The sequence below is a fragment of the Exophiala aquamarina genome (genome assembly GCF_000709125.1).
Source record: "Exophiala aquamarina CBS 119918 chromosome Unknown aczIA-supercont1.1, whole genome shotgun sequence".
In the NCBI taxonomy this organism is placed as follows: Eukaryota; Fungi; Ascomycota; class Eurotiomycetes; order Chaetothyriales; family Herpotrichiellaceae; genus Exophiala; species Exophiala aquamarina.
Window position 1 is genome coordinate 795,256 of NW_013550587.1, and position 14,108 is coordinate 809,363.

The 14,108-nt window shown below is 49.2% G+C and overlaps 4 protein-coding genes across 4 annotated transcripts; 1 reads left to right on the forward strand and 3 right to left on the reverse strand.

Annotated features, from left to right (window-relative positions):
* Positions 1-1,513: 1,513 nt before the first annotated feature.
* A1O9_00288 (uncharacterized protein) lies at positions 1,514-2,724 on the reverse strand (the record flags this gene model as incomplete). Its single annotated transcript, XM_013409452.1, has 2 exons — positions 1,514-2,370; positions 2,649-2,724. The coding sequence occupies 2 exons, from the start codon at positions 2,722-2,724 to the stop codon at positions 1,514-1,516; spliced, it is 933 nt and encodes a 310-aa protein (XP_013264906.1).
* Positions 2,725-3,010: 286 nt separating this feature from the next.
* Positions 3,011-4,803, reverse strand: A1O9_00289 (uncharacterized protein; the record flags this gene model as incomplete). The annotated part of the gene is made up of 4 exons (XM_013409453.1): positions 3,011-3,078; positions 3,173-3,747; positions 3,790-4,246; positions 4,296-4,803. 4 exons carry the CDS (start codon positions 4,801-4,803, stop codon positions 3,011-3,013), a joined length of 1,608 nt encoding a protein of 535 aa, XP_013264907.1.
* Positions 4,804-5,534: 731 nt separating this feature from the next.
* Positions 5,535-8,736, forward strand: A1O9_00290 (uncharacterized protein; the record flags this gene model as incomplete). The annotated part of the gene is made up of 3 exons (XM_013409454.1): positions 5,535-5,963; positions 6,124-6,407; positions 6,561-8,736. 3 exons carry the CDS (start codon positions 5,535-5,537, stop codon positions 8,734-8,736), a joined length of 2,889 nt encoding a protein of 962 aa, XP_013264908.1.
* Positions 8,737-11,790: 3,054 nt separating this feature from the next.
* On the reverse strand, positions 11,791-13,527 carry A1O9_00291 (uncharacterized protein; the record flags this gene model as incomplete). The annotated part of the gene is made up of 3 exons (XM_013409455.1): positions 11,791-11,926; positions 12,005-13,148; positions 13,212-13,527. 3 exons carry the CDS (start codon positions 13,525-13,527, stop codon positions 11,791-11,793), a joined length of 1,596 nt encoding a protein of 531 aa, XP_013264909.1.
* Positions 13,528-14,108: the final 581 nt, after the last annotated feature.

Below are 14,108 nucleotides of genomic sequence, written 5' to 3' on the forward strand. Positions count from 1 at the left end.
AATGTACAAGATGCGCATTAGTGGCGCTCTTTGAACCCAGACCCAAACCAAAGTTATTCACACCCGCCGCTCATTCAGAGGTGATCGACGTCGGGTTTTCCAATCCTGCACCTTAATATAAGGCCAAACTATCTAATGGCCTCCTTGCTCTTCCACAAACGCCGTATAACTAACTCAAGAGCGTGCGGTTCAAGGTCTACAGGCCAGAGCCTCAAGGCTGATATATCATGTCTGGCCGAGCATGCCATGCCAATATCATAGATGCGCATTCATCAAGCCCTCAGCTCGGGCTCACACTTTGCAGCTAGGTTATTTTGCCTAGGCCTAAGTACCAATTGAAAATTCAATTAACCTAAAAGGTAATTTAGGAGTTATCCAGAGCTTGGTCCTTTAGGCTCCGGGGGGTTATTCAGGGACTAGATACTGTAATGCATATTCCGTACAGGCTCGCTTTTGATTTCGGGCGGCTGTGCATCTGCACTGCCTTTTTAGCGTATCTCCAGTTCTGCTTTTCCTTTCCCTCGTGTACTTGCAAGCCGTCTAATCACATTGCAGCGTCCATAGTTTTGGTTTCGAAGGACTAGTTAGCTACGTAGTACCTAGCAGTGGACGGAGCACGGAGGACTGACTTTGCTTGGCTGAGCAGTGAATGAGGCTGGCAGACCCTCTTGTGTTCAAGTCTGTCTGAAGACGCCTCCTCGGATTGCATTGGAGCTGGCTACGCTGCATTTTTCGTCTACGGGACGGTAAGACCGCACAAGGTTCATCGGTTGAAGGACTGCTGCGCCATCGTCCTAGTCAAGTGAATCCCACCTGATTTACTTTGTTGTCAGCCTTCTGAATGCAGCAGCATATATGAGCCACGAGTCGATAGCCGTTAGTCAGTCTTCGGACATCTAGGCTAGATATAGGATTCGGACCAACGATGCGGAATGCTAAGCAATATTAATGTACCAGGCAGAACATGACTCACTGCATTTTTATAGCTTGCCTGGATATGGCTTTATCCAATACCTCGTACCTCCTATACTTTGTCATATCTCGCGTGTCAAGTATGTCGCACAGACTCCTAAAGATTCCACATCCTCATCCGGTGGGCATATCGAATCAGTCTATGAAATCCCGACAGTTTCATGTTCTGCATAAGGCAAAAAAGGACGGACTCGAGCATTAGAGTCTAAAACAAAAGTCCAGACGCTGGGACATTCGTAACCCCAAGAGACCCCGAAGACAAGTGCCGTACCGCGAGAGCGGCCACATTTTGAACGCCAGATCCATGCACCTCTCACGCCCATAGCATAAATTTACAAAACCAAACAAGAAGCCATCTGTTCTGGGTACCACTCACCTTTCGGCGACCGCGACGCCAGGGGCTAACAGCGGGTCGAGTTGCGGAGGTATGTAGCATGCGACTCATAAGTGCAGTTACACCTATCGATCAACCCAGGCTAGGCCTAGCCAAGGGCTCGCCTGCGCCAATTCCATAGCCCAGTGCAGCGACATCGAGCAGAGCTTAGCTGCGCCTGTCATGAATCTTTTCATGCCTTTGGCAATCATTCTTTCTCGTAAACGCTTTCCCACAGCGTGGACACTCATGAGGCTTTTGCCCACTATGAGTCAGTCTATGATCTTTCAATATCGACAACCTCACAAAACTCTTGCCACATGTCACGCAATCATATTTAGCATGATTCATTGTCGGACGCTTAATGTCTTTGAACATGTCGGCCTTCGCTTCCGGGTCTAGGTGGAATTTTGCCTTGTGTTGCTCTAGGTCTTTCACCGAGCCGAATCCGAATTCAGCAGTACTGCAGTCCGGTTCAGGACAGTGGAATGGCCGGTCATGCCGCAGGACATGCTCATCGCGTGTTCGTTTATCCATGAACCCTTCGTGGAAATGAAAGCAATTGATCTTTGGACACTTGAACAGTCTCTTTCCATAGAGGGACCACAATTTATCGAGTGTCTCGTTTTCCAAAACCTTGTCGCTCGATATGGCTTCCAAAGCTTCTCGAATCGTAATCATCGCCTTTGCGAGTGTATTCAAGCTAATTTCATTCCGTTTCGCGAAGGGTTTCTGGCGATGGAGCACCATATGCGTCCATAGGGATTGGAAAACCGTTCCACCATCTTCGAAATTATCGAACACCACGCAAAGTTGCGGATTCATCATCACATCTCTTTGTGAACGATCAGCTATTGTGCGGTCAAGGTCAAGATCTTTGGAAAACCTGGTGCTGAACTCATGAGCGGCCTCGCAAAGCTCTTGCATCACAACTTCATGCTTTTCGAATTGATTGGGCTCTGTAAGGGAAACCAGTTTTCCGAAAATGCGGTCGAGATGTTCCATCCACTTTGCTACTGAGTAATCTGCAAATACAAAGGAGCCGTCAAGGATGTAGTGAGAAAGGTCATGTTGTGGGTTAGCTGCTGTGTCGAAGCAAGGAAGACAAAGGTGTTGCAAGCACAAGGTTGCAAGCTGAAACTCGATGTCTAAAATGTCAATGTGTTGGGATTCCAAGATATACCTGTGCCAGTCAGCTCTGCAAGGGCCAATTTCGCATTGAAGGGCTGCCGGATTTCAAACCACGGCATTTCCCACAAACTCTGGCCTTCAAATGACAAGATAAAAGATGTCGTTCACGTACCATTTCGCTGTGGCGTGCACAAGCATAACTCGCCCACCGCTGACGGTGACAAGTGCTCCACATAGGTCATGGACATGTTTACGTGCTTGGCCGCGGACGAAATCAACTGTTCCCCTATAAGGGAATATCGACATTGCGCCCTGCATCTCGTGCCATTTCAACGATCGAGTTGCGCATGTCATCCATCCAAGGAGCCTTGTCGCAAGCCTCCACTCTCCATTGCTGAGATTTCTTTTCATCCGGGCAATTATGCGGTCATATCTGTCAAGTCTCCCGGGTTAACAATTAGGTTTCAGGTTGCTGAGTTGCTCACAACCGAGGCTTTGGAAAGAATGAAAATGATCAGAGATAATTCATTCTACTCACGCTTCTGATAGTTCTTTTGGAAAGCGAGCCGTGTCCAGTTCAGCTTCAAAATCTTCGCGCGTTGCTTGATTAAACAAGTTTTCCAAAACAAGTTTAGCAAACAAGAATTGACCTCCAGAGAATTAGGGACCGAATACACGTCGTGAAGGAGTGCTCACCTCTCGCAAGTGCACATATCCTCTTCTCGAGAGAAATCGAGACCCCATCCTCAAGTTCGAACCTTTGACGGAGCTTTATCATCCATGTCCGCACAAAGATTGCTATATCTTCTGCATTGTCAACAGCTTTGATCTCAAACTGTTGGGCACGTTCCAGTAGATTCCTTATATCAGATTCCGACTGACTAATGACAAGCAGCCGAAATTTTGAGGGTGTTTTCGCATCAATCTTCGCAATGAGAGCCATCAGGAACGACAGAATCGTTTTCCTGTCCTTTCCCAGGCACTCATCCAACCCATCGAGGATTATGTATTGACGATCTCTCTCCCAAGCAACAGTCTCGAAGAGCTGCCTTGCTGTACTTTCCAGACTGAGGGTGATTTCGCTTTTCTGGTAGCGTTGCTCTCGAAAGTATGATACGAGATTCGGATACCAATGGACCTGCTGCATCAAAAGGCCTTTTAATATGCTTAGACAAGATAAGGTGCTACTGTCATCAGACCTGCAGTAGTAGTATGCTGTACGATGCTGTTGGTGATTTATACATGCTTGGATGATGATTGATGCCAAAACACTTTTGCCTAAGAGACTCAGTTCCAAGTTTGCCTGCAAGTACAGGAAGAACTTACCCGCGCCCGGCATACCATGCATCCATAATGTTGATGACCGAGGAAGGTCGTCGTTGATCCAACTTGAGACTGCAGCATAATTTTTGACCCAATTTCCAGTACTAGAGTAATCAGCTCTAGCCTCAAGTATCATTTCGTGAACTACGCCAGGATGATTCCCACCAATCCACTCTTGAATTGCGTGTAGCCGCTCGGCCTTGCGCTCTTCCTCCGCTTGCTGAAGTAAGGAATGAGCGTTGTGTAATTCTTGCGATAGTGCATTGAGCTTTGAAGTCAGTTCGGTGCGGTGGGTCGCTGTAGTGCCCCGATCGCTCTCGTACTGGCGTGCATGTAGGAATAGAAACTGTGATTCAATCAACTGGTTATGTCGACTGAAATTCTTCAAAATTCCGTCAAAGTTAGCGGTAAAATCGTTCCATGCCGATCGGAAAAGTTGTCGCCAGACTGAGGAGACTATTAGTTCAGTGTATGAAGAGACAGCTTGTGAACATACTGGGATGGTCGAAGAAACGGATTACTCGCGTATGGAATTCAAGGATGTCTTTGTAAATCCAAACCAAGATCTTTCTCATTTCTGTATGCTGTATGAACAGCGATTCGTACTGTTGCAATAGAGGAAAGACTTCTCCAATCTGTTGGTATGCCTCTAGAATTCGATCAAGAGAATTCGCCCAAGTACTGGACATTTGTAGAAGGAATTTCAATGGGCCCCAGATAAAAGCAACCATATTGGACGAGTTAGTGAACACTTCAATGACTTTGCCAAATTGTTCCATGGCATCAAGGAAACCACGGATTCGGGTCAGATTGCGCAACTCCCGTTGTGTTTCTTGACGTTTCTCAATGTCGACAAGTGTTTTCTTGACATCTTGGAGTGTTGTTCCCTTGAACTTCCGCAACTCGGTAGCTGTGAGCCGGTTTTTAAACCTGATCAGTAATTCATCCAGAGCAACTGCAAATGGGTCTCGAGCAGCCTGCGGGGCTTGTCCTGCATTCGCCATTATCCTCTCAGAAAGCTAAGTAGAAGTTTGTGGGATGTATCGCGCTCTGTCTCAGCAATATCGGCTTTGTTCAAGTCGAATCTAATGATCAGGCTGAAGTCTTTTGGAAGAATGTCAAACAAGCACGGGAGCTACTATGGAGTGGAGGACGAGTTGATTGTCAGCCGTTCAATGCCAAGGCTTCCGAGTTTCTGATGTGGAAACACTCAAGGAAGAGTAGAATTGGTAAGGCTAGCACAGGTGATGACTCGCGGACTGGTACTGCTGGTAATACTATAGTAAGGCTGGGACAGTCAACAAATCTGCGCTATGTCCGGCTGTGCTGAAGCAGCCCCGCAGAATTGAAAGCTTTAGAGATGGCCGCATTGTGCGTGAAGGAGGTGAAGGAGACTTGCAATGGTCTCGATCAACACGCAAGGCGCAAGGCAGACCGGATGGCCGGCGAAAGCCAAGGCAAACATAGTACTCTTTACCAGGGCAAACAAAGTGGAGGCAGGGGTTGTTGCATGAGTCTCAGCCGCAGTGGCCGAAATGCAGGCCGCAAACCACCCAGCCTTACGAGCGATGCGCAACCCCCTCTGCGCATACATTTCGTCAGTTGAGTCAAAGTGAAAGTTCTCGCTGGAACGAGATTATCAATTTGTAGGATTCCATGCTGATTAAAGTAAACTCAGTTGGGTTCTTCCTGACCAAAAGTCAACATCCTGTAATTAGCAGGCACGCTAAGCAACATGACATCATTGAAGCGTCCCTTCCACAACTTTGATCAGACGTCAACCCTCGGAGAGGAAAGCTTTGAACAGACGTTGAATCTTGACTGGGACAGCCAACAATTCGCACAGGACCCATCACGCTCTCCTCCTGACCATAGACACTTGTCTCGAGCAGATCATCATAACACCCACAGTTGGGGTACTGTCTGGGACGAAGTAGTCGGAATTCCTCGAGTTGATATTGGCAATGCTGCCGGTGGTGCCGAACTCACCTTCGACGAAAACATATTGCCTCCTATCAATGACACGCATGATGCATTTCAAACGTGGTCTTTCGATGACCATGACCTTGGGTTTTTCGCTACTGACAGCCTGGACATCCCCACCTTGATGCCGACGGTTAGTGCCGAATCTCCCCAGCCAGGCTATGAGATTTGCTATGGAATGGTGAGTCCAGCAAAATTCTTAATGTTACATATGTAAGAGAAATTCATTGTTCAGATATATGTCTCTGGGTCCAAATCCGGTGGATCGGACAGGAAATTCAGATATCCAATAATCGCTAACATCTTATCGTCACAATAAATGGCTAATGGCGATTACTCAGATCTACCGAGCAAAGGCCAAGCTTGAGGGTAATATGCCCGAAGTTTACCGTAAGCTCAATGGGGACATGACTCCAACGCGAAATTACTTCAACGAGGACATGATCCCAGCGCGAAATCATTTCCTCCTGGAGGTGATTTGTCTTGACGATGAACTTTTCGTCATTCTCCCTGATGGGACTCGCCTTGCTCAGCTCAATATGCATTTATATGAGGCTCTACAGGACCATGTGAAGTCTCAAACTATCCGTTTGGAAGCTTTGATACACAAACGCAAAATATTCGAGTAAGCTGAATTCTCTCCCATTAACCACCTGAGATCCCCACCCTTACCTTCTTCTTTCTGCTTCAGCATCAACGCCTAGGTGCTTGTTGCTAAGGGCAGTGTCCTATCACTATCATATGGAATCTGGTGCGTACTCAAAGCTGATTGCCTTAGGGACATTGCAGCCGCTACTCGAGAAAGGAATGCACACACTTCCTTGAACATCAATGTCTATGGAAGCTCCTCTGAACATGAAAGAATTGGTCGCGCACTCTCTAATGAGAGAGTCTGGCTTCAACGTCCCGACTGGCTGAACCCAAATACAACATATGATAATCCACACACCCTCAAGCTTGAGTCAAATGATGACCAAGTGGATCTTGAAATTGCCCCCGAGGACGAGGAACCATCGGCAGATACCAACTTTCAGCAGTCCGTCAACGAAATGTATTCTATGCTCACCAGAGACTTGCATCTCAAGGGTATATCCGGGGACGCTCGACTCCGTTCAGCGCTGTTCGCGCACCAAGAAAAGGCCCTTGATTTCATGATACAAAGAGAATCTGGTCCAATTCCAGAAGGCTTTAAATTATGGGAACCGGCATCCCAGGATTCCGAGACTTGGTATTACCACAAAGTCACAGGCATCAAATCAAGAACTCTCCCTACAGAGGTTGGTGGCGGTATTCTGGCTGATGAGATGGGCATGGGAAAAACCTTCTGCGTGCTTGCATTAGTGGTCAGGACTCTTAACCAGGCAATTTCCTGGTCAAATGATGCTGGTACCCATCTGGCTGAAGGAATATCTCCAACGCGAATACTCTCACGAGCAACCTTGGTTGTCGTGCCATCTCCATTATTGTTGGCGACGTGGAAGAGCGAAATCACTAATCGTCTGGATGTGCAATTGAAGATCTTGGTCCATCACGGTAGTGGGAGGCCTTCCAATCCCAAGATAATGGCCAACTACGACATCGTTTTGACAACCTATCACACTCTCATTGCTGATCACAATAGGTCAGCTCCCACTGCATCAGACGTTGCATGGTATCGGGTTGTTCTTGATGAAGCGCATTTCATTCGTAGGATGACTACTTCCTTGCACAAGCGTGTGGCCGAACTGGACGGAAAATTTCGATGGTGCCTGACGGGAACGCCTATTCAGAATGACCTAGATGACCTTGGTTCGCTTTTTGCTTTTCTCAGAATATTCCCATTCGATCGATTAGGCGTTTTTCGCAAGTTTATCTCCGTCCCATTCAAAGAGGGAGGCAGAAGCCGATCCGATGGACGACGGGCTTTAGTGAACCTTTTCGATGCAATGTGTATACGGCGCACTAAAGAGCACCTCAACCTCGCAGAATCCACTGAAAATATACACCACGTTTTCCTTTCTCAAGGCGAGCGCAATCAGTACCATAAAACGAAACATGATATGATGCGGGCGCTCCAGAACCTGGCTGGTGACTCTGAGAGCAGGAACAAGTTCTCCATGTTTCATGCTCAACTCCAGCTACGGCTGCTTTGTAACCATGGAACCTTTCAGCATCAATTCCACTGGGCCAGAAGCAGAAATTCTCGCGATTCTCGGAATGCCCGCGAATTTGTCCTCACCGCTGCCGGTAGTGACGGAGAGGTGTTGTGTGCTGGGTGTGCCGAGATGGTTCCAGGAATTCTCTCAAATCGAGCTCTTGATCTGTCTGATACTTGTGCACATGTATTGTGCCAGGAATGCAGAGCTGGCTCGGGTGACGGATGCCCTGTGTGTGAAGCAAGTTTTGCACCTTTGCGCCGGCCAACAATAACTCATTCTCAAGCCTCCACCGAGCAAGGCTATTTTCTGCCGGGAGGCTACTCCTCAAAAATGGTTGCACTCGTACAAGACCTAATGCAAACCTCGTTGGACGACAAGAGCATTGTGTTCACCTGCTGGACGACAACCCTCGATCTGATCAGCCAACATTTACACCATAGCCATATAGCCTTCCTGCGAATCGACGGAGAACATACCTTCGAATACCGAACGAGGACCCTGCAACAATTTGAAACCGATTTCACAATTAGAGTGCTCATCATGACGACAGGGGTAGGTGCCCTCGGCTTGAATATTATCGCTGCCAGCCAAGTTTTCCTGGTCGAACCTCAATGGAATCCAACTGTGGAGGCTCAAGCCATAGGACGCACAGTTCGAATCGGGCAACGAAAAGCTGTACAAGTCACACGTTACATTGTCAGGGATACAGTCGAAGGAGATATTCAAAAGTTACAGCTACGAAAGCGCGGTATCGCGAATATGCCTGGTCAGTCAAAGGAACCGGACGACCAAAGCATTAAGCAGGAGTTATCATAGCTAAAATGAAGCTTGCCGGTCTCAAGTCTGGTCACTTTGATGACTTACAGTGAGTAGGCCCTTATCGGTGTTGTCGACTCGGTGAGGGTGTCTGATATGGAGTGAAGTGTCGGCCGAACCAACACAGTTCAGGTTGGTAATGGTCCCAGGAAGACTGGGATTTACCGTTACGTAATTTGTCAGAAACCAACATTCCGAACGCGCATCGAGTCCCCTTCAATCTTCTCAAACGAATCAACGATGTACCTCGCCCAGATGTCCAAAGCAAATGGTAGTCTACAGCTCTTGGAGGCACCCTCTTGGACAAATTAGGATTGCAGTTTCAGGGTCATCCCCGTCCATTTTTTCATGATGTGTTGGCAAAAAGCAAAAATCATCCTTGTACTGCTTTTTTAGTCCCTCTCAGCAGTGAGCCGGATACCAATTCACGCCAATGAAGTCTGTGGCTGTTCCAAGGCTCACAGCACGCTTCTGCAAGGTAATGGACTGCAGCTTGGACTCGTTTTAAGCCGACGCCCGAACTCTCGTTAAAATTCTTTTTAGCCCAGATCCAGTCTCTTGAACTCTGTCTCTAGAGCTCCCTCTGTTAGCCACAGAGCGCGTGTCGGGTACTTGGTACAAATTCGGCCACAGTAACCTGATCCAGGATGCCAGATTCGCCAGAGGATGCCAAGATGCCACAGCCCCTGCAAGGTGCTTCGCACTTCAACCTGTTAGGGCGAGTGAAGTGATGGAGACTGTTATGGCTCCCGAGCCAGAGTAATGTGTTCCGAAACGTTATTCGAGATGCACTTCTTTTTCAGACTCTCCCACCAATGTCCTGCGGGTGTCAAACATCTCGGTATAAGGACTACGAGATTGGGCAAGGCCGCATGAATTGCCCTTTAGCAGTTCCCACTACCAATTTACTCCTCCGATCAGAGATACACCTTCTCAAAGGAGCCCCGGCCTCCCCAAATTACTGAGTCTAATCGGGGACCTCCAGTAGATCCAGACGAAAGACCACGCTTGTAGTGGGTATGTGTACAGATACTCAGATAATCTTTCCATCCCTTCAGCTAAGCATGGGCGTTCATTGATATGGTTCAGTGGCTGACTGTCCCCTTCCATTATTCACCGGGTCTGCCAGTGAATGGCACAGTGGCTTCCTGTTTGAAGAAGGGCTGGGTGATCCTAGATGTCTGTCTTGTCTGCACACATATCCTGGCATCGTCAATAAGCTAACCACTCTGAGCTTTAAAACATGAGAAATTAGTCGAGTACGTCGAAGAATGCCAGGCCGCATCACGGATGCACTGCCATTTCAGCGTCACTCGCCCCTTGAGGAGACGCCCAAACCACCGTACTCACGACGGGGAGGGTCGTGGATTCTTACGCAGCCTCGCATCTGCTCCTGCCAGAGCTATGTAAGACCCAGGGTCTCGCGGTGGTCGATCGCTAGGAACACTCTTTTTCTAGCGTCTCACTCCAATTCAAAATGCAGCAACTGGGAGTGGATTCATGCCAAAGGACCATTTGGCAACAGTAAAGATGTCGACCATCCACCCACATCCTTTTGCATGCCTTCTACCAGTTCAAGGCGTCAGCAGCCCAGTGAACGCAGGCCAACAACTACAACTCCAATATGCCGAGTAAGCTCAAACACCTTGCCCCTCTAGACCAAATGGTTGCCCTGACTATGTGTCCTAGCACTGCATTTTTAGCGTCTCTCAGGCGTTCCAGACACCAGTGGTACCATGCCAGACTTTGAGGAGACCTTCACCAGATACAAGTATTTCTGGATTTGATGCCTAAGTTTACCTGCACTGCTTTTTTGGCGCCTCCCGCAAGTTCAAGGCATAGGGGCCTCCGCCGGGGGGCTAACTCATTCAGGCCGCGCTGGGCCTGCTCTGATTGGGAGAGCGTAGTGGCTCAGCAAACCGGTGTCCGCAAAGTTCACTGCTTTTTTAGCGTCTCCCAGTCCTTCTCTGAGGCCCGATAGCCCATGTTTTCGCTCACGCTTCCAAGCCTCGGCGGACTTGGCGCATCAGCTTCTGTCCTCATCTGTCTGCTTCATATGTACGGAGTCGGAGGGAGGGAGATCAAGAAAGGCCGGCGAGTTAGGTACATCCATTGCGAACCCGTGTCTTGCAACTTTGTCCTGCTTCCATTGTACATACATATACTACGGCGCTCCGTCGTCCCCGATCAATTTGCTGTCTGCTGTCTCTGAAACCAGCTTCCACAAGTATCACTGTATCACGGTAGTCACTACATACCTGGTCGCTTTTCACCGGTCCTGGCCCCGCGAGCTTAGTCGCCCATTCAATCATCCCATCGTTTCCCGAAGAGGTTTCACGGGAGCGTCCTGCCAGCCTGTGGCCCACAGCACGAGGCTGAGGATCATGGTATATCGTATTGCCCTGATGCGGCCCACGAAAGTGTGAGAGTCCGAGCCCCACGATCATAACACAAAGGCCACACAGCCTTCGACGTCGATATATAATGTCGGACCTATCCGTCCTTGCGGAGAGCAAGTATGCGCATGCCTCGGACTCTCCGCCCAAGCTCTCACTGCTCACTACCCAGGCATCGTATTTTTTGATAGCAGTATGATTTTTTTTCACGTCGAGGTGTGTGCGAGAGATCTATATCATGTACACTAGGCGAGCGAATGTATGTACAAGCGGAGCTATCTGACCTGGTGAGGTGGATACGGAAAGCGAACACACCGTCCAGTGATGCTGGGACAGGTCCGACAAAATCAGGGGCGGCGATATCGTAGATGTGAGAGTGAAATCGGCTGCATGAAATCCTTCGTGCTTCCACATCTATCCGTGCTCAGAGCCCCGTCACTCTAGCTGTCTAGACCCGAACCAAAACCCTAACACCCCACTTCCCAATCCAAGGCCCATGCTGAATCCACATCTACCAAACTGGCCCAAGGTATAGACAGATGCGGCGTGCGAAAGACAATGCATGGAAATAAACGCCGGCGATGGCCCCTTCCGAGATAAACCAACGATTCCGAATTATAAGGCGTGGAAGGTCAAAACCATAAAAGGGTCGCGAGACTTACTTGCCCGGCGTGAAGGCACTCCGCATCCGGATCCTCGGACCATACTTGTACAGAACCCAGGGAATGGGCAGCAGAGCGACAGTGACGAATCCAAAGAGACTAGTGGCCCAAGCGACGCCCATAGCCCGGTACCTGGAGAGGAAAAGCTTGTCAGTCTCGAGGAAAAGAATCGCATAAAGGGCTGGAGAGAGAGGGAGCGGTATGACTCACATTTGGACAGTGAACAGCGGAAAGACAGCGCCGAGAGCATATCTCAGGAGGCCGTTGGCAGCAGCAGCACTAGCACCGTATAGGGGACCGTAGGTATCAATAAGGTAAAGGATGCAAGAGCAGAAGACGAGGAAATTGCCGATGCCGAAGGGGATGGTTCCAAGAACAGGGACGATCCAATGGACGTCGGCCCTCGACGTCCACGCGAACCAGAATAGCCCGATTGGGAGCAAGCAAGAACCCAGCATTGCCGCGTAGAGCCTCTCTTCCGGCAGCAGTGGCATGAAATCGCCCTGAGCCTGTCTCTTGAGCGTCTTTTTGCGGTAAATTAGGCGGTCTGTGGCGATCGCGATCAAGGTGCCCAGCACAACGCCGATGCCGATGCCGAGGAAGACGAGGCCAGCTTCGCCGGTGTTGAAATGGTAGATTTGAATCTCTGGATAAGGGGAGCGGAAAACAATGGGGAAGGCGGCGAAGAAGCCGAAGAGGACACTGAAGTTGAAGGCGGTGTAGACAGAGAAGAAGGCGACGATGGATTCGGTGAAGAGCATTCTCAGGGGCCGTGCGATGGTCACTACCAGTATGAAACGTAACTTGTTCACACCAGGAGGCACCAGCGACGGTGGGCCCTGGACGTTGAGCTTCTTCGCGCGCCGTTCGAGAATGATGCGCTTGTACGTCTCCTTCTGTGGCAGGGTGATGGCATAAGCTAGAACACCCCAGAAGAGGATCAGCCACTGCGTCCATCGCCAATTCATTTTCATGGCGACATATCCACCCACAGCTGGCCCAAGGGCCGGACCTAGGAACGGAGCCATCAAGAATATTGAACTGGCGACCGCCCGATGAATCGGTGCCCAGAGATCGGAGTTCGAACCTGCCCCGACAGCCAGGGTGCCTGAGCCTACCGTACCGGCTAGAAATCGACAGATAACAAGTCCTGCGAAGGTGTTTGAAAACCCAGCGCCCATAGTGAACAGTAGGGACGGCAGGAAGAACCACACATAGACCGCACGGCGTCCCCAGCTCTCGGATATAGGTGCTGAGATTGTCGGACCGAATCCTAACCCAAGTACATACACCGTCAAGGGAAGGAGAGCTACGGTAAGGCTAACATCGAAGTGCTTCGCGACTTCAGGAACGCCTGGAATCGAAATTATCAGTGGTCAGCAGACAGATCATTCGCTGGAGAAGCTGGTATGCTTACTAGGAGTGTAGACAGAGGATCCAAAGGTGACGACAAAGGCTTGGAGTCCGGGAATAACTGTATGATAGATCTTCTTCGCAAGAGACCAATTCAATGGGTCATCAGGGTCATCAGGGCCAGTCCAATCATAAGCAGATGTGATGGTTCGATCTAGGGCTGCTTCGTGTCTCGAGCCTTGCGGTCTACTACTGGTTGTTTTCTCGAGGTCGAATGTTGTCGTTGCTATCGGCACCGAGGCTGACAGAGCAGAGCTTGAGTCTGAGGGTGCCGACATCTTCTCTGTTTCTGTATCGGAGTCAAAATGTTCTCCTTGCATGGTCGAAGGGATAAGATAACGGAGGGAGGGCGAAATCAGGCCCAAGGTCAGATATTAGAATATGAAGATGTTCAAGGACACTTCTTCACAGCCAGTCCACAAGCGCACAACCGATGCTCAAGCAGTGAGCAGAGGATGAGCAAGTAAAAATGCTTAAAGGCCTTCAACTTTCTCAAGGGTACCCGAGTTTTCTGTTAGAATAGCTCGTTCACGTAAAAGCAGACACAACTCGCCAAGCAGGAAGCTTTATACTCCCGAACCGAGCATGACTGGAACAGCAAACAGCCTCCTGTCACATCTCGAAGTGGCGCCTCATCCAGAGTATTATCAAGCAAGGCGAAACGCCGTAGCTATGCTAGGGATATCGCGTGTAGAATTTGTCGTTACGCACGTTTTTGCAAAGACTCTGAACAAAGAAAAAAAAAAGCAGTGCTGAAAAATGGCCTTGCAACATCCTATTTCGTTCAATAAACGGGCCAGAGGAAGGCATATGGGCGCAACGCCACGGCAATAACCCAAGGATCCTGATCGCAGGTGGGCTTTTGTGTTTAGTGAACATCAAACCTTTGGAGAAGGATCAA